General features: G+C 34.9%; 2 protein-coding genes across 2 annotated transcripts; both read left to right on the forward strand.

Moving 5' to 3' along the window:
* The first annotated feature begins 2,805 nt into the window (after positions 1-2,805).
* Positions 2,806-8,812, forward strand: PIPK10 (phosphatidylinositol phosphate kinase 10). Its single transcript, XM_011039168.1, has 9 exons — positions 2,806-2,911; positions 3,396-3,563; positions 3,830-3,995; positions 4,229-4,339; positions 5,142-5,329; positions 5,615-5,706; positions 6,584-6,815; positions 7,488-7,796; positions 8,548-8,812. The coding sequence occupies exons 2-8, from the start codon at positions 3,415-3,417 to the stop codon at positions 7,774-7,776; spliced, it is 1,227 nt and encodes a 408-aa protein (XP_011037470.1). The 5' UTR covers positions 2,806-2,911; positions 3,396-3,414; the 3' UTR covers positions 7,777-7,796; positions 8,548-8,812.
* A 3,107-nt stretch (positions 8,813-11,919) lies between these two features.
* LOC105134678 (uncharacterized protein At5g41620-like) lies at positions 11,920-16,836 on the forward strand. The gene is made up of 3 exons (XM_011039181.1): positions 11,920-12,857; positions 14,305-14,430; positions 15,176-16,836. Exons 1-3 carry the CDS (start codon positions 12,459-12,461, stop codon positions 16,664-16,666), a joined length of 2,016 nt encoding a protein of 671 aa, XP_011037483.1. The 5' UTR covers positions 11,920-12,458; the 3' UTR covers positions 16,667-16,836.
* Positions 16,837-17,500: the final 664 nt, after the last annotated feature.

Consider the following 17,500-nt stretch of genomic DNA (forward strand, 5'->3'; position numbering starts at 1 on the left):
TTTATCTTCTTGTTTGTTATGCCTTCCTTTTCAATCATTATGAAATTTTCAGAAAAATTTACATAAAGCTCGACAGTTATTTTTTTAACTGAATTTTAAGACTTGGGATGATTATTAGTGTAATGAGCTCTGCTTATATGTGGAAAAGTAGTTTTTTAAGTGAATTCTAAAAAAATAAATCATTTTTTGATATTTAATAGTGCAATAAAATTTAAATTTTACAAGTGTTTAATTATATTATAAAAATTGAGCTAAAAAATTATTTATTAATATTTTATTTTTTTAAAAAATAAATTTTATAAATTAAAAGTTTAATGAAAATAAAATTGAAGAAAAAATAATTATATAAATGATTTTAAATAAAATAAGTAATAATTAAAAAAAATTAAGTTGGATAAATAAAAAATTAGAATTTAAAAACAATAAATATAAAAATAAAAATAATTATAAAAATAAAAATAGAAATTAATATAAAAATAAAAATAATTATAAAAAAAATGGAAATTAATATAAAAATTAAAATTTGAAAGTTAAAATTAAAAAAATAAATATTTAAAATAAAATATATATAAAAATTAAATGTTTCATATCAAATTTAATATAATTTAATATTTTTAATTTTTATAAAGTATTTTAAAATAAAAAGAAAATATATAAAATGAAAGTTAATATAAAAATTAAATTTAAGAAGTTGAAATTAAAAAAATAAATATTTAAAATAAAATATATATAATAATTAAATATTTCATATCAAATTTAATATAATCTAATATTTTTAATTTTTATAAAGTATTTTCTATTTAAAATAAAAAGGAAATATATTCATGAAGATAAAGATAATTTTTTTTATTCAAAAATGTATTTTGGTGATCAATTTTTTTTAATAATAAATAAATACAATAAAATTTAAAAAATAAATTTTTAAAAATTACTTTTTAAAAACCAACACACCCAAAGTGTACCTGCAAACTAATTCTGCTAATTCATGAAAATGGGATTATTCTCTGCAATTACAAATACATTTTGTATAAACACTTCAATGATTAACCATGGATTCGTCCAGGCACTGGCCTTATCACAGAATGTCCTCTGATGGTTCTTCACGGTTTATGCATCGAATGCATATCCATCTACCTGGATTGGTCGCTTTTAGCTTCATACATGTAAATAATGGGTTGCCATGCTAGTGACTTCATGGTTGCTCTCTTTTCCCCCAACAATTCGATGTTGATTATACCAATTTCTCCTGCAAATGGCAGGAGTTGAAAAATGCAACTTGGGTTTTGTTTTAGGACCACGCTTGTCGAGCTAGTATATATAGCTTGCCAGCATGAAGTTTACCAAGTTTCCGAAGTTTGTGCATGCTGTCACCATGTTCAACAAAGAGGAGAGAGCAATGTTTGAAGATCACCGTGTAATTAACGTTAGCTTGCCTCTTTATTCCAGCAACACTAACTGTTGATGCTTTTTGCCTGTTCGATGTCTTTGGAGCACGTTATGCCCTCTGCCCTCTTTTCATAGAATGTGGAACACTAGTGAATTCGACTTGTAGCATTGAACTAGTCGTGTACCCGGGTTACGCGACGAAGTCTTTGCTGAATCAGCCTAAGCAAAGTGACCCGTATCAGCATATAATAATATACTGGCAACAGCCAAGCAAAGCCAACATGTTTTTCTCTATGGCTTCAGTTTTTGTTGAATCTCTCTGAGAGACAAACAAATCACTTTCAAGGCGGCGGCTGCTGCACTGTGCATATGCTGCATTCACGAGGCATTAGAGGTTAAAGATTGACAATCCTTGGTACATTACTCGAGGGTGAATTTAGAACGCAGAATGCCGAGATCCATAAAATAACTACCAATGTTAATCAACTATTAAATCTCAATCAAAAAATAAAATTTTTTTTTTTAAAGTAAAATCAGATTCAATGGTTATAATTTTTTAAAGTAAAATCAGATTCAATGGTTTGACTGGTATCAACATTTTAGTCGCATTACATGATAGACTGTATTTTTCTTATCGAAGACATTAATCACTTAACATGTTTACTGGGATTTGCAACTAATTCTAGATAATGCGAAGGAAATATGATGTCAGCTCCGGTAGAATCAAACCGAGTCTCACGTTTTGAGAGCACTTAGATTGATCCAACCTATAATATTTGAGTTAATTAATAACACTCGTGTAACGATCAGTTCAAATATCCAGCAAAGCACGATACAGTTCCAAATACCAAACTGTTGTTGATAAGCTCAATTTATTTGTTTTCTTCAATAACCACAGGAGTGGATTTCATGGTTCCCACAATGACATTAGAAAAAAAAGAGGGCACAGCATTTCAAATTATTTGACAATATCGGACGATTTGGACTTGCTAGAGCTAATTTTCCCAGCCCCAACTAACACCGCCATCCATATGATTCGACAAAATCATATGATAAAATAACTGCTTAACCTTCTGTCACCGGCAAAGACAGGAAATAGTCCGAGGCAGTTCGCTGCAAGAACTTTGGAAATTTACAACTTACAACCATAAGAGCCAGCCATCTTAAGAGTAGGATTTATCTCATCTTATCATGATTCAGCTATCTGATTTTGTTAAATTTAGCAGGGCAGGCAAACATTTAAAAGTTAAAACAGACTGCACGATTGTGTTCGCGCCCATGGTCAAATGTAACTTGTAACAGAAAGGAATTGCTGAAATCTTGTTAAAATAGAATCTGGCGTCAAAAGAGGATGAGTTTTTAGAGTCTTATTATTAAGGACCTCAAAACCAATATTTTTAAATAAAAAAGCGAAGATTTCGGAAGTGGCAAAACGGCCACAAGTCAAGTAAGCTGGTCATATGAAAAGGGCATATAAAGGGATATGGAAATGAGATTCAGAAACAAAAGCAATATATATTTAAAGGTAATCTCTGCAAATTTATTTTCTTAATTCTGATAGATTTTTAATTTGTATTTTTCTCTTTCTGGTGATTCTTTTGTCGATAGGTTTTTGCTTTTTTTTTTTTTTTGATTTGGGCGAGACAAATCCAGTGAATTCATTTTAGGGTTTTGCAATTCTGGTGGGTTCATTATGATCATAATTCAAGATTGACCTTTTGGTATTGATATTCAATCTAGTTTATGGAATTCCCATTTTTTTAATCAGAATCTTGATTTGTTTTTCCCCTTGTCTTGTGTAATTCGGTAGTGTATCTAAGTTATTGCAGAAAATTGGGAATCGTCGTAAAAAATGGTAAATACAGAATTTGTCGTGCTGTTGTCCTGATTGATTCTAGTATAAAGAACGTTGACTAACTCCGACATTCCTATTCACTGGACTTTTGCTGTGACCTGTGACACCTTTCCAATAAGCGAAACGGATCATTTCATTCTGATTGACGGAACAGGCATTTTGAAGGGCAGCAAATGGCGATGCATTTCAAAGACCTTCCTTCTCTGGCATTCAGGGATGCTCAAAGGAACACGATACGATATTGTAAACAGGATTCCGGACGCGTTGATGATCGCGTGTATAGTGATTATAAATGCAAGGATTACTGTCCCGATGTTTTCAGGTTATTTTTTGTCCCTTTTCTTTTACGGATTTTTCTTTTCATTCGTTGTCTTGTCTGTCTGTTTTTATACATTCTTTTATATTTCTCCATGCTTAAATTCAGCTATTTATTAGTGAAGAAACACAGTTCTCCTTTGATACGATGCAAACAATCTAGGCCTACAACTGTCTCACATACTCAATTGCTGGTCTCTCTAACTGCATGTAGACACTTATTATAGCTTTCCGGGTCTAGAGCTGACACTACTGTTATTGTATTTGTCACAGACGCATACAAGAGCTCAGAAATATTGATCGCTGTGATTACATGATGTCGATACGTTCAGATTTGACCCTAAGGGAGATATTGTCAGCAGGAAAGGATACTCGTGTGATCCCTGTCAGCACTGATGACCGCCTTGTTATAGGAATCGTGCCAAAATCTGAAAAGAAGGTAAAGAGATTAATCCTCAGAGTTGTCCTGCTAGTGTAGTAACAAATGAAATATTATTAGCAGGGCAGAAACTTGTTTCTTTTTGGCCAATTCATCTTTTGCTTCAGAAGATTAAGTTATGGCTTTTAAATTTGTGTTATCAAGTTGATTATGGTGCTGAATATTCACTGGCTTCAGTTTTTTGTTTTTCCATTTTACCGGAAGCATATAGTTCACCACACTTGTATTTGTAGGTAATGCTGCGTGTGCTTCCAAGCTATTGTTTCCATCTTGAAATGAACCGCGATTCACTGTTAAGCATCTTGTATGGAATCCACTATATGAAGCCAATTGGTGGTCCTAAGGTACAGAACATTTCAACTCTCTTACATCAAACAGTATCACTTGCATATTACACAGCGTTTTGTTACACAAGAGGTATATAAACAGCTGAACAAACAACATCAACTCAAAGATATTGAAATCATAGCTGTTAGACTACTCTTAACCTGGTCATTCTGGCCGGAAATCAATTGAATTCAATCTATATTCGGTTGAGAAGCTAGTTAAACCTCATAAAACATTGAAGCAAAAAATAACCTGTCACCCTTCAACCTGGTAAAAAATCCAACAAATCCAGTTAGAAAATGGATGGTCCATGCATTGTCTGATTGGTCATGCACCATCCTCTAATTTGCGTGCGTGATGTATATACTCTTCTATCGCATTTCATTTTGTTGTTTCCTCCACAGACGCAAAACACAGCTTTCATGTCCGCGGATTTAGAAAATGTGCTCTCTTTCTTTCTTTATGTGTGGCATGCCATGACTAAACAAAAAATCCTTTCTCCAGTAACAATCACAAAACATGTCACTGTTTGCAAAACAATTTCTTATGTTTTCATTTGCAGTTTCTTGTCCATTGATTTTACTTAAAGCGAAAACAATGCTATTGCTAGGTGGCCTAAGACGTCCGATTTCACTTGAAGTTATGATGGGCACTATAGGTTGCACTTTTATTACACATGATTATTGCCTTGGTGAAGAAACAAAGTTAGTGGAATGAGCCAAAACCTGAAAAAAAAATTTCCCACAGATCTTCCCTTCTGTTTTGGAACTAACATTTTTGAGTTGCTACATTGCACTAATCATGGCTTTTTGTGAGCAGGTTTACTTTTCTGTCTATTCCAGAGTGATTCCATCAGATGCTAACATATTCAGGGTTTTTGATCTGAAAGGCTCGTGGAAAGGACGAAAAATAAACAAACCAAGAGGCAAAGAGAACATCATATTAAAGGATATGGACTTCGGTTTTCGTTTTTCCCTAGATCCATTGATCCAAGAAAAACTCTTAGGGTATGTCAATTACTCTAGTTCTTTCTAGACACGTTAGTTTGAAATACAAACAAATATTTGAAGAGAGAACAAAGCGAGGTGAACTAGATCTGGAATTGGACTTTCAGATTGTGGAGATCAATTTTACGGACACAGCTAATTGTTGTTCCACCTGGAAACTTACTAAATGCAATTAAAAAATGTAAAAAACCTTGGGAATTTGTCGTAACCTTCAAGCCTTTAGGCATTGATTGTTTACCCTTTTGTTATCTATGAATTTAAGTGTTAATCCCTTTACTTTTACAGGCAAATCAAGCATGATTGTGAGTTTTTGGAAGCTCAGGGAATAATGGATTACAGTCTTTTGATTGGTATAGCTTTGCCACCTCAAGATAAAGGTGATTTCCCCTCCTAATCTCCCACATTGCTTTGGTACTTGATAAAGAAGAGAATAAGAAATTTATTGAAAAAAGAAACAAATTGACCATCTAATGAAACTCGACTGAAGCAGTGGTCTGTGATGTTATTCACTTTCACACCCTGAATTTGACAAAGAAATATCTGTGTAGTTTGTAGAATGTGCATCTCAGTTCTTGCACTCTTGGTTCATACTAATGTGCACTTTGCAGAATTTGCATTTCAATTGATACTCTCTTTATAATTTCTCAGAATATAGAGAAATGATGATCAATTCATTTTAAACAAGCCTTAATCCATGCTAAAAGGTGTTTCATTTTAAGTTATTACTTAGTCTAGTGTGGGTATATTTCACGTAAAATATCTCACTATAAAATATTTTCTAAATTTTCTTGTTTTTGTTTTTAAAAAATATTTTTTAGTATTTGTTTTCTGATTAATATAAAATATTTTATACTCAATCTTCAAACTTAAAATATTTTCAATCCATGAAGTTTTGTAAAATATTCTATAAATAATAATCCACTAACAATATCTTTTAACTATTTCAACCACCACCATGATAACCTCACTATTAGTGCCATTGCCACCATCACCATCTCCTCCACCATCATCACCATGACCATCACCTCTTTTTTAACCACCACCTTCTCTACCATCACCTGCATGTCACCAAAACTTTCACCATCACCGTTAGAAAATATTTTTCAAGCCAAATATTTCAGGGGTAAAATATTTTACATGTTTACTTCTGAGTATGTTTCCCTTCCTCAAATGTTTGTACCTAGAGTTTAGAAATAAAATGAAGAATAAAATGATTTCACTTTCACACTGCATTCAATTGCGACCATATTACAGATTCGGTTGATAGCAGAAGTTCCTATAGCGAAGTTACACCCTCCTGCCACTCTCCTATGAATTCGAATGATAGCAGAAATTCCAATGTGCAGAATGCTGGCTATGGCGACTCTTCACCTGTAAATTCAGTTGATAGCAGAAGTTTTGATAGCGAGAGAATCTCAAGTTGCTCTTCAGAAGAAGTTGAGGGAACACAGTCAATTTATTCTGACATTAGCAAAGAGCCTGATAGGTAAATAACGTCTTCCACCCAACAAAATTACGCAGTTCTCAGAATGAATGATAGGCTATCTCACATTACTTTAGTTGACCATTAGCAAGTCTCTTCTATTGTTTGGGTTCATTGGGAGTGGTTCCATTTAGATGAACATGAGCTTGAATTTACCATGGATCACATCCTTGCCAAGAAGAAGATCAAAATTTAAACTGGCAAAGAGCATAACTGAAATAATGAAAGTTGAGCTCAGGGATCATATTCAAGATTTTTCTTCATCTCAAAACCTGAATTTGAACTGTTTCTTTTGGACACACTTGACAGTAAATTGCTTCGAATCTGAGCGATTGAGATTTCTGGAAACAACAAACAAAAACTCCACACACACACACTCTTCTTCATTGTAATACTTTATATATATATGTGTGTGCCATTATGATTTCACTTTATTCTAAGACTATCCACTGCTTAAAAACTAAAATGGAGTAGGGCAGGTAGAATGGAAAGTTCACTAGCCTGTCCATGAAAAAGCCCACTTTCCTCATGTCATATAATTTATCCGAAGGAAACCAGGGGTGGTTTTGCCCTCTCTTTGTTTCCCCCCACTTGTCTACTGGAGATGAACTTGATAATCAGGGATAAAATAGTATCTTCATTGATGAAATAATTTCTGCCATGGTTCCATTGCAGTTCTAAATTTAGATTAGGTGTGGGAATGCCAGCACGTACTATCCGATCAAAACTGATTAAAGCAGGGCATGTGCCATCCACTCGAAGCGCTGGAGGATTGGAGTGCGCCGACGTTGTGTTATATTTCTCAATTGTTGATATATTTCAGAATTACAATCTGGCTAAGCGCCTTGAACATGCTTACAAGTCAATCAAGTACGACTCCAAGTCAATTGTTACAGTGAATCCCAAGGCATATGCTTCTCGCTTCCAAGATTTTATGAGCCTCATTTTTCATGTGGACTCCTGATATTTGTGGACTTGCAACTGGTAAGTTCTGTTTATTTTACCGTCTCTCCACATGAATTATTACATGAGGACATTCTCAACCTTTGGCATGTACGACATCCATGCTTGTGGAATAACTATCAAAGTGCTGTCTATAGGATGATTTATATCTTATTATCAGTGTTCTTCATACTCCTTGGAGATTCCGTGGGCATATAGATGTAGTGCATTCTAGCAAAGTCAAGAACTTACCGAACTTCCAACCAAAATGTCCGAATTAGACATCCTTATGCAGTGCTCTCTTGCATTTTATCTCATTACACGAAAGTTAACACCTAGCAACGCACGAATTTTCGACATTCTGCCCTTGCATGTGATTGAATGAGAAGGTAAAGAAAGCAGCCCTGGGTGACGAACAGTCATCCAAATCCAGTCAGCCTCAAGCTCAACCAACCAAATTTGAGAAGGGTTTTTGCTTACATTCTCATTCTTTCCTTCCTTTTTTTTTAGCAATGCATGCTTGGATTTTTCAAATTTTAATCCTAAGTACCCAGATTCCAATACTGTTTTATTTAGTTGTTGTATTCACATTGCATTTCTCTCAGGACAGGCTTGATCAAGGACGACTCCTATCATGCACCACAATGTAAAAAATTGCGATCCATAGAAATCAAGACTTACAATATATTTGCCTCTCCTTGCTGCTGCTGCTGCTTCTTTTTCTTCTTCTTTTTATGATTTCCCTCTCCTAGTTATGACATGAAATTATTAATTTTTTCACTCTTTTTGACAGGGCTATGGACAGTTCTGTGCCGTGCAAGTTTTTGACCATTTGCATAGACATATAATAGACAAATTATTATTCATTATGGAAGTGGGATATGCAAAATGATGACTTGGAAACACAGGGACAGCTGATCTCATTACCAAGCAATATGGCTCTGTCAATTAGCAATATCTGGATGATTATTGATTTATTTCCTTTTTTTTCTTATTTAAAACAGTGTTCAGATTATCTATGATGGCAAAAACCATTTAAAAGAGTCAAATGATTATTACAGCAGTTTGAATAGTGTCATTTAGCTTTTTCTTTTTTTCAAGTGGTACTCCAATGAAAAAACCTATTTTATCAAATTATCTTGTATTTTATATAAAACGATGAAAGAAAAAGAGAAGTTTAAAGATAAAAAATAGTTAAATTTTTTCATATAATTTTCTCCAATAAATATTGAGTCATTTTAGTTGTTTTTTCCTCTCCATATAGCTTTCCTGTTGGAGATGGCTTTGATTGCAAAAGGGAGGAGAGTCACTCCTACTCTATTAAACAGTCAATGGCATCGTAGTTCGAGTTTTAAGACCCATAAATTCGTAAGCCTCCACGGCACCCAAAAAGTTCTAAAGGAAACAGAAAAAATATCAGAACTAACAAATCACAACTGCCCTGATGGGACCGAAATTAAAGGGCACATTAAGCCTAGGCCAGATCCGGGCCAGGGACACTGAAAGACAGGAAGGATAGACAGCAAAAATACAGAGGCCCGGGATGACAACGTTCCCTGCGGTCGGATTTCTTTATTTCTATATCATGTTTATTGATTAATAAATTTAAATATTTATAAATTATTATCTAATCAATATTTATTACCTACTATTATATATCTATTAATTAATACAATGTAAATTAATATGTGTGTGTGTGTATATATATAATGTTATATTAAAGAATATAAATGTTCTATAAATATATTTATATAATATAAATTTATATATCAAGTTAAGTCAAGAGAGATTTTAAGTTAAGTTTGATAATATAAATATCTTATTTATTATCTATCAAGTTCAAAAATTATTTATTTATTAAGTCGGGCTGGGTAGATATCTATAGAATTATAACTTATTATCTATGATTAAAGCCTAGCACGGACCAATCTTAATTTGAGAGAGAAAAACTAGTAGGGCAGATGATTAAAGCCTAACTGTTTGTCAAATATATAAGATTTTCTTTATCCAGGCTCTTTCTGTTCCTTCAAGTCGGGCTAGTCGGTTGTTTCCCTCGAGCGATATGCCATGCATACTAACCTCAGATCAATTCAGAAATAATTATCATTTTAAAAAAATATAGTCATTCACTAGCCTACTATAATAAAATATTAAATCCAAAACTTAGCTTAAAATATGAAACGCCTTTTTATTCAAGTCTTACCCTCTAATAACTTGTATAAAACGATCATTGTGGATCACTGTACATTGAGTTTTCTTTTTCTTGGGCTATAGTAGAAAATGTGATTTTACCAGCCAATTCCAAGTCTTGCTCGTGGGGGTATGAATAACCCAATGCTTATCCATATATAAACATGATAATCATGTTACTTTTATATTCCAAATATTTTTTTTAAAAAATATATTAAAATAATATTTTTTTTATTTTTTAAAATTTATTTTTAATATCAGCACATTCAAACAATTTAAAATTATAAAAAAATTAATTTTTAAAAAATAAAATACTTTTTGAACAAAAAGAAAAACTCTTAGTTTTCCATGTAAGAAAACACAAATTTAAATTGTGCTAGCAATAATGATTTCCACCGTTGATTGGGCGAAACGGAGGGCACGATTTCCTATCATCAGATTTGTATGACAATCACTCTGTTGTTTAGAAATCTGTGAATTCCTCTTCTCTAATTTTTATAATAAACATAAAAATCTGCATGTCATGAATCTCAGATTTGACTGTCAACTGTCCCTTGAAATCTGAAAATTTGGCAACTCAACGGCATAATTAAGCAAAGTACATCCTTAAAATAAACAACCGAACAAAAGCTTTGTAACGCCAGCACGAGAGGGCTATGGACCACAAGCTGGTTTGGTCTCTGACAGGTTTTTTGTCGGACAGATATTTCTTCACCTGCGGGCCTGTGGCTCAGCCCTACATCGGTCTATACGGGTAACATGCCGATGCACTAAAAAGCAGCCAACCAGGTTGATCTCCCTCGTCCTAGGATCCTAACAAGGCTCGGCATCATAGGTGGTCAAGCGTGTCACACTATTCCATGAACCGCATGGTTAAAAGTTCTAGCTTACTGCTCCAAGAGAAGGATTTAGGCATCATCACCCCCAGCGATTTTATTCCTATGTTTCAGTCATTGCATCACAAATGAGGTTAGATTTCGATAGTTCTTCAAGAAGAGACACATAGATGTCATATGAGTTAAATTTGGGCAAACTAGGCAATCTGCATGAAAATTTTAAGAGAACGACTAAGTTAATTTTCAATAGACTAAAAGACACGCTGCCGCAACCAGCTCTCTGAAGCGTTTAAGCTCTGCAACCTGTGATCAAGTAAGATCCTCATCAAGGAAGATCTCACTTGGAAGACAATATAGCTTTTGCTTAGCTCTAAGGGCTCGAAGTTGGTCGACTGTATTTATGAAAGTCTTGAAAAGAATAGCGAGAGAGTATGATTGGCGCTAAGACGGGGCTTTCTTTATTTTTTTTTATCTGGTATATAAGATGGAAGAAGATTCAGTTCCTTTGCACTTATTTTTTCCACATTTAGTAAATTCCATGTGCTTTAATGAAGCTAATCTTTTCAAATAGTGTTATTTTATTAAAAAAATTCTTAATTTACTGCGTTGATTTAAAAAAGAATCGTTAAATTTATTGACTCAAAGGAGTTCGAGAAAACAAAGCAGTGTCCATCAATCATGGTCATAGAGCATCTGCAATTTTTAACCAGTTGGCCGAGCATATGACATCGATCTGCCATGTCTATAACATGGAGAACAAATCTATAAAAAAATGACGAGGAAATGTTGACTGGAAGCAAATAGATGTAGAATTAATATCCTCTAATATATTTTTATTAATACAATGGTAACCACTGTCTTCAAACTAACAAATTTATACATTAATCAAAATTATTTTTTTTGAATGATTTTGAAAACGTAATTAAAAACTAATTATTAAACATTGACTCAACATTCAAAATCAAAAAGTCACATCCTATGGTTTTAGGATTCTATGGAGGACCCAGCAAAAATGTTAACAAGAAGCGAGAAATGTTTCCAAATGGTTTGACAATTTGGATTGTATAAACAGTGATGTAACATGAGAAGTTTTACTTTGTTGGTCAGATTGTACACAAATGCTGCTGCCTTTTTTTTGACTTAGAGGCACCTTCATAATTAAAAGTATGTGCATCGGTAGCATATAAATTGTGTACAATGCGGAATTGAGGCACAGGACTATTCATTCTTCCGAATCATTTCGAAATAGCTGTCTACAGATAAGGCAATTCATGCCTTAGCTTAGGAAAGATTACCAGATAAGCAATTGCAAATGTTTTTATTTTTTTGCATCTCATTCTATTGCATGCCATTTGGATCTTGCATATTTCTATAATGAAAGAGTTGGAATCCAACTCAGCCTGAGAGCTTAGGTGGCTAGAGTTTAGGGGCAAAGGACAACAAACTTGAAACAGCGGAAAAGGCAGAAGGTCCCATGTAAAGTTAAACCTTTCAGTCAGACACTGGACACAGAACTTGAAACATAGTAAGGAGAGGCAAAAGCTCTGGCTAGTAGCCACAAGTCACAGTAATAGAAACACACAAACACAAGGACCAGACTTCACCCAGACTGAAATTGCCGACCAAGCTAGATGAGTGAAACAGAGAGGAACCCAGAGTTAGGAACTTGAAGGGAGAAATGGAAAGAAAAGAAAAAGGTGTGGAGAGAGAAGGAAAGAAAGTAGAGATATTGAAGAGTAAACAAAAGTTGAAAGGAGGGATGGTACTGCAGGTAGGGAAAAGAGGAGGCCCATCTACCCCATCACCCACTTGGAGACTTGAGTTCTCTCCTTCTCCAAATGACAACAACAACGGCAACCCCATTCAAGAATTCCTTAATACTACTACCACTACTGTCTCTGCTAGAAAGCTCTGTGCCAATTTTTGGGAGATTCAACCCCAAGTTCACCTTTCAGTGTCTCAAATGAACAAGAATCTCGGTCATAGAAGAGCTCACCCTAGCCACCACCACCAAGATAAGAAGGCCTTTGAGCCACGTACTCATTTAGTTGATCGTCCTAATAGCCCCCCTGATCAGGTTTGACTATCTCCAAGCATTTTTTTTTTTTTCGTTTTTCTTTAAAAATTTTTTGATGGGGTTTATGACTGAGTTCGAAACGTTTTTCTTTAAAAAAATTTTGATGGGGTTTATGACTGAGTTCGAAAGAAATTGTGTTTTTTTTTTATTATTATTTTGATTTGTGATTGGCTGGTTTATCTAGTTGTTTTTTTTTTTTTTATTTTTTTATAAAGATGAATGAAATTGTGTTTTTTATTTTATTTTGATTTGTGATTGGCTGGTTTATCTAGTTGTTTTTCTTTTTGTCATTACGAACTTCGATTGATTTTTGTAGGCCTCTACTTGTTAGTTGGTAGGGGGGGTTTTTGCTTGCATGCTTGTCTGTCCTGTGCTCTGGTTGGTCTTTTTTCTTCATCTTTTAGTAGCATATTACTGGCATTTTAGTTGAGGAACCGGAACTGTCAATTAATGCTGAAAATAGCATTATTCGAGTCTGATGCTTGGCTGTTTTTTTTTTTTTTCCTTTCCTATTTTCTTGTTGCCTTTGGCTTTGTTACTCGCAGATTGCCTCTTCTAAAGACATATTAAAATTGATTTATCTTACGATTTCTACTCTTTTGCTGATGGCCCATAGACAAATTCGTTGTATTCACACTCGAATTTGGTAGTTTATGATGGGGTTGAAAAGCTTCTTCTTTGGGGTCTTGTGACTTCATTTTCCTAAATTCATCTTCTGGACTCCAAATTGAGTTTCTGTATGTGTTAGTGGCTTCCATAGTTTCAGCCTTTTACTTCTAGGTAATACAATTGCAATAAGACATGCCGCCACCTAATTTAACCGGGGCCTTCTCCTGACAATTTTATCAGGCTTCTGCTTGTTGATGCCTTGGTGGATCTCTTTTTATTTTTATTATATCATATCATATTTTATTTTATTTTTTTCCTTTGGTTATGCGATTGGCTGTTGTCTAGTACCGGATTTGGATCTTCATTGAGTGTAAAATTGCTTGCTACTTGCTGTGATAGTCTTAATATAAGGGCGTCAAAAAGTACAAATCTGATTCTTTGTTACATGGCTAGAAATGAAGTGTCTACCTTTCTTCTGGTAATATATCAAATGTTTTGAGGTGATAAATGATGTTTTTTTCATGTTTTGGTAGAACACATGTCTTTGCCATTGATGTTCTTAGTTTGGTTCCTTGGAGATGAAATTCCCTCATGCACTGGATGAGCAAGAATGCATTGGAGTTCCTGTTTAACATAGGAATTGCAGTCATTATTGAGGGGGGTTTCATTTTGTCTTTCGGGAAACAAGGCTTCCACATACTTTGTCAATGGATCCTTAATGATAAATTAGCTTTGAGTATTATAGCATACTTTGTCAATGGATCCTTACTTAATGATAAATTAGCTTTGAGTATTATAATTTTCACAAATTAGCTAATCATGGTGCTTATATTTCCAGCCAGCAAGTGCTAGTCCCTTGAGGAAACATGTTACCAAGTCATTGATACAACACCATCGACGAGATGGAAGAAATGGTAATGCTCTACGGCCTCTATCACCTGCAAGTTGTGATGGCCCAATGGAGGTATATATGTGTTCTCCTCCCTTCCCTCTGCAGTTTTTCTATTGATTTTGTGCGCATAAGAAATTAAAAAGAAGCTGGAATTAAGTATCCCTTGAGTTTTTGTAAATTCAGCAATCCACGGAAGTTCAAAAGTGACTTCTAGGACATGGTTTCCCTCTATGTAGGAACCATGGAGTAACCGTGGGAATCTTCATTAGGAAATTATCTTGTCTGTTAGATATTATAGACTGACGGAATCAACTTGAATGCCTATACTGATCCTCTCTTTGCAATCATCAGTTAGACAGCTATGCTATTGCTACATAAAACTCACATTATTAACTAAAACTTAAAACATATCCAACTATGTAATTCCTGTAATTTGAAATTTTCCTGAGAAAAGTTATCTGTACAATAAAAAGGATCTGATTACCAGTCATGTTCAAATAAAACTTGAGACTACTGACGTGCTGTTTTTGTTGTTGCTTTTCATGAACAGAAGAAATTCAAGGACCCAAAATCATAGTAGTCATACTGAAATGGAAATTGATGAACCAGGCATTTTATCTTGTTAATGGTTCTCATTTAATCTAGCATGCTTCCGAGAAGGACACTGTTTATGTTTCTAAGTTGAACTCCATGAGAAGTTCCATTGCTTAGTGTCACTATTTCTTTCATTATCATTAGATTCCCTGAATTATTTCTCCTTTTTGTTTTCCCCTGTTTGTATTTATGCAACAAATTTTGAAGTGGCTCTTTTCCACAGGTGGCACTTTATAAACCTGCAGTTACCCCTACTAGTTCTTCAGATTTTAGGGACAGGATTAGAGAGTCAAGTTATAGTCTTAAGACATCAACAGAGTTGCTCAAGGTACTCAATCGGATCTGGAGTCTTGAAGAACAACAAGCATCCAATATGTCGTTGTTAAGAGCTTTAAAGATGGAACTGGGTCATTCTCAGTCACAAATAAAGGAGTTGCTGAAAGAGAAGCAAGCAAATAGACAAGAAATGGACCACTTAATGAAGCAACTTGCAGAAGATAAAGTTATCAGGAAAAACAAGGAGCAAGATCGAATCAAATCTGCTGTTCAGTCAGTGCAAGAAGAGCTGAAAGATGAGAGGAAGTTAAGGAAGCACTCAGAGAGCCTCCACCGGAAGCTGGCCCGAGAGCTTTCTGAGGTAAAATACTCTTTCTCTAATGCTTTAAAAGAGCTCGAGAGAGAAAGGAAAGCCTGTTTTTTGTTGGAAAATTTGTGTGATGAGTTTGCCCAGGGAATAAGAGATTATGAGCAAGAGGTGCGGTCCCTTAGGCACAAATCTGACATGGATAGTGTAGATAGGGAAAAACCTGACCGGTTGGTTCTCCATATTTCAGAAGCATGGCTTGATGAGCGGATGCAAATGGAACTAGCAGAAGCTGAAAACGATCCTCTTGAAAAGAATACAGTTGACAAATTAGGTCCCGATATTGAAACCTTTCTCCAAGCTAGACTCTCCATTGAATTGAAGAAGGATGGAAACCTTGAAAAGGAGGGGATAAAAAACTGCTCTAGACGGGAATCCTATCCGTTGAATGAGGCTGCAAGTGCTCCTCAAGATGCAGCTGATGAAGATTCTACTGACAGTGATTCACATTGTTTCGAGCTAAACAGTTCAAGTAAAAGACAAACTGTAGGCAACTCTAAACAACAAGCAGATAATGCTTCAGAAATTCATCTTGAAAAAACAGTGAAATCAAATTCTACGAAGAGAATGGTTGGATCAAGGGAAAATACTAAGTTTCATAACCCAGCCCATTTCCAGGTGCAGTTTGAAGACTACATGGCTGGAAACAAAACACAATTTTCAGATAGAGGGCAGAGTGAATTAAGTGGAGAGAGCCAAGGTCTATCCAATATCTATGAAGCCAAACAAGATGGTCAACGTAAAAGGAAAACTAAACAGGTGATCCATGGAATGAATTCAAATTATGTGCTTGATACCCTAACAAGAAATCACTCCTTGTCATCCGAGGGTGATAAAATTCATCCTGTCAGTGATTTCAAGGAAGATGCTTGTGCTCAACCTGTATTTGGTGGTCATGCTAGTCCAGTGCGACAATGGATGTCGAAGTTAACATCCCCAGAATTTGATAAGTCTGAATGTTCCTCAAAACTAACAAGGGACTTGAAGGAAAATACACTGAAGGCAAAGCTGCTTGAAGCAAGATTGGAGGGCCAGAAATCTCGCATAAGGGCTTCTAAAGCTGTCTTTTAAGTTGATGGAGGGGGGCGGACCGTTGCTATGCCTCAAGTTAGAACCTTCTCTATAAGAAACTCCTTATAAAATTTAGAATCTTCCATGTCGCATATTTTGTTCAACAGCTTTCAGAATAAAAGGTCGGTCAATTAAATTTCTTTTTCACTTGTAAATTTTGGCATTATATTTGTAGATGGGCATTGTATCTGTGTCTCTGGTGATAACACCAATGAGTGAATTCATCCCCACCTAAACCCGAAAGGTGTCCCTCAAGCTGATAAATGGTGGCCAAATTTACTTTCGAAGTAGAAGTCACGAGCATTTGCAGCATTTGATCCGAAGTAGGGGTTCGGACTCGAGCGAACACATGCACCCAAGCGCATGTTCGTGGACTCACAGACAGGCACAAAGAACGTTTGTTCTTTATTGAAATCTGAAGCGTCTTTTTAAATATTGATTCTACATGGTTGGTAAATCCATTACCTGATGCCTAACATATTGAGCTGAATCTGGGCATCGATACCTGCACCAACAGCTGTTCATTTTAACTTTAAAAACCCAGTTGCCTTGTTTCTATTGGAATTAAAATAGTTTTTCGTGGCCTCATAATCGGTAGCCTGGCCAAATGTTTGCTGTTGGCTTTTGCTATTTTAGCATCATGATGGATATGAAAACTGTTCCTAAACACGTTGAGGTTCGAATAAAGGTGACAATGGCGTATGAATGATGGATTTTTCATTGATGCGTCAATTAAACTACACAGTTATTTTCGAACTTCATACCCCGATTTATCTAGTGAAAAAACAGCGAGCCTTCATACACCATCTTAGATCTATATTAAAAAAAAAAAAC

The sequence above is a fragment of the Populus euphratica genome, unplaced genomic scaffold (assembly GCF_000495115.2).
Source record: "Populus euphratica unplaced genomic scaffold, PopEup_1.0 scaffold2.1, whole genome shotgun sequence".
In the NCBI taxonomy this organism is placed as follows: domain Eukaryota; kingdom Viridiplantae; phylum Streptophyta; class Magnoliopsida; order Malpighiales; family Salicaceae; genus Populus; species Populus euphratica.

Coding starts and splice junctions, on each gene's coding strand:
- LOC105134678 (XM_011039181.1), top strand. CDS start 12,459: ATGGAAAGAAAAGAAAAAGGTGTGGAGAGAGAAGGAAAGAAAGTAGAG. Junction 12,858..14,304: donor CTAATAGCCCCCCTGATCAG/GTTTGACTATCT, acceptor TTATATTTCCAG/CCAGCAAGTGCTAGTCCCTT. Junction 14,431..15,175: donor GTTGTGATGGCCCAATGGAG/GTATATATGTGT, acceptor TCTTTTCCACAG/GTGGCACTTTATAAACCTGC.
- PIPK10 (XM_011039168.1), top strand. CDS start 3,415: ATGGCGATGCATTTCAAAGACCTTCCTTCTCTGGCATTCAGGGATGCT. Junction 5,707..6,583: donor TTTGCCACCTCAAGATAAAG/GTGATTTCCCCT, acceptor ACCATATTACAG/ATTCGGTTGATAGCAGAAGT. Junction 6,816..7,487: donor ATTAGCAAAGAGCCTGATAG/GTAAATAACGTC, acceptor GTTCCATTGCAG/TTCTAAATTTAGATTAGGTG.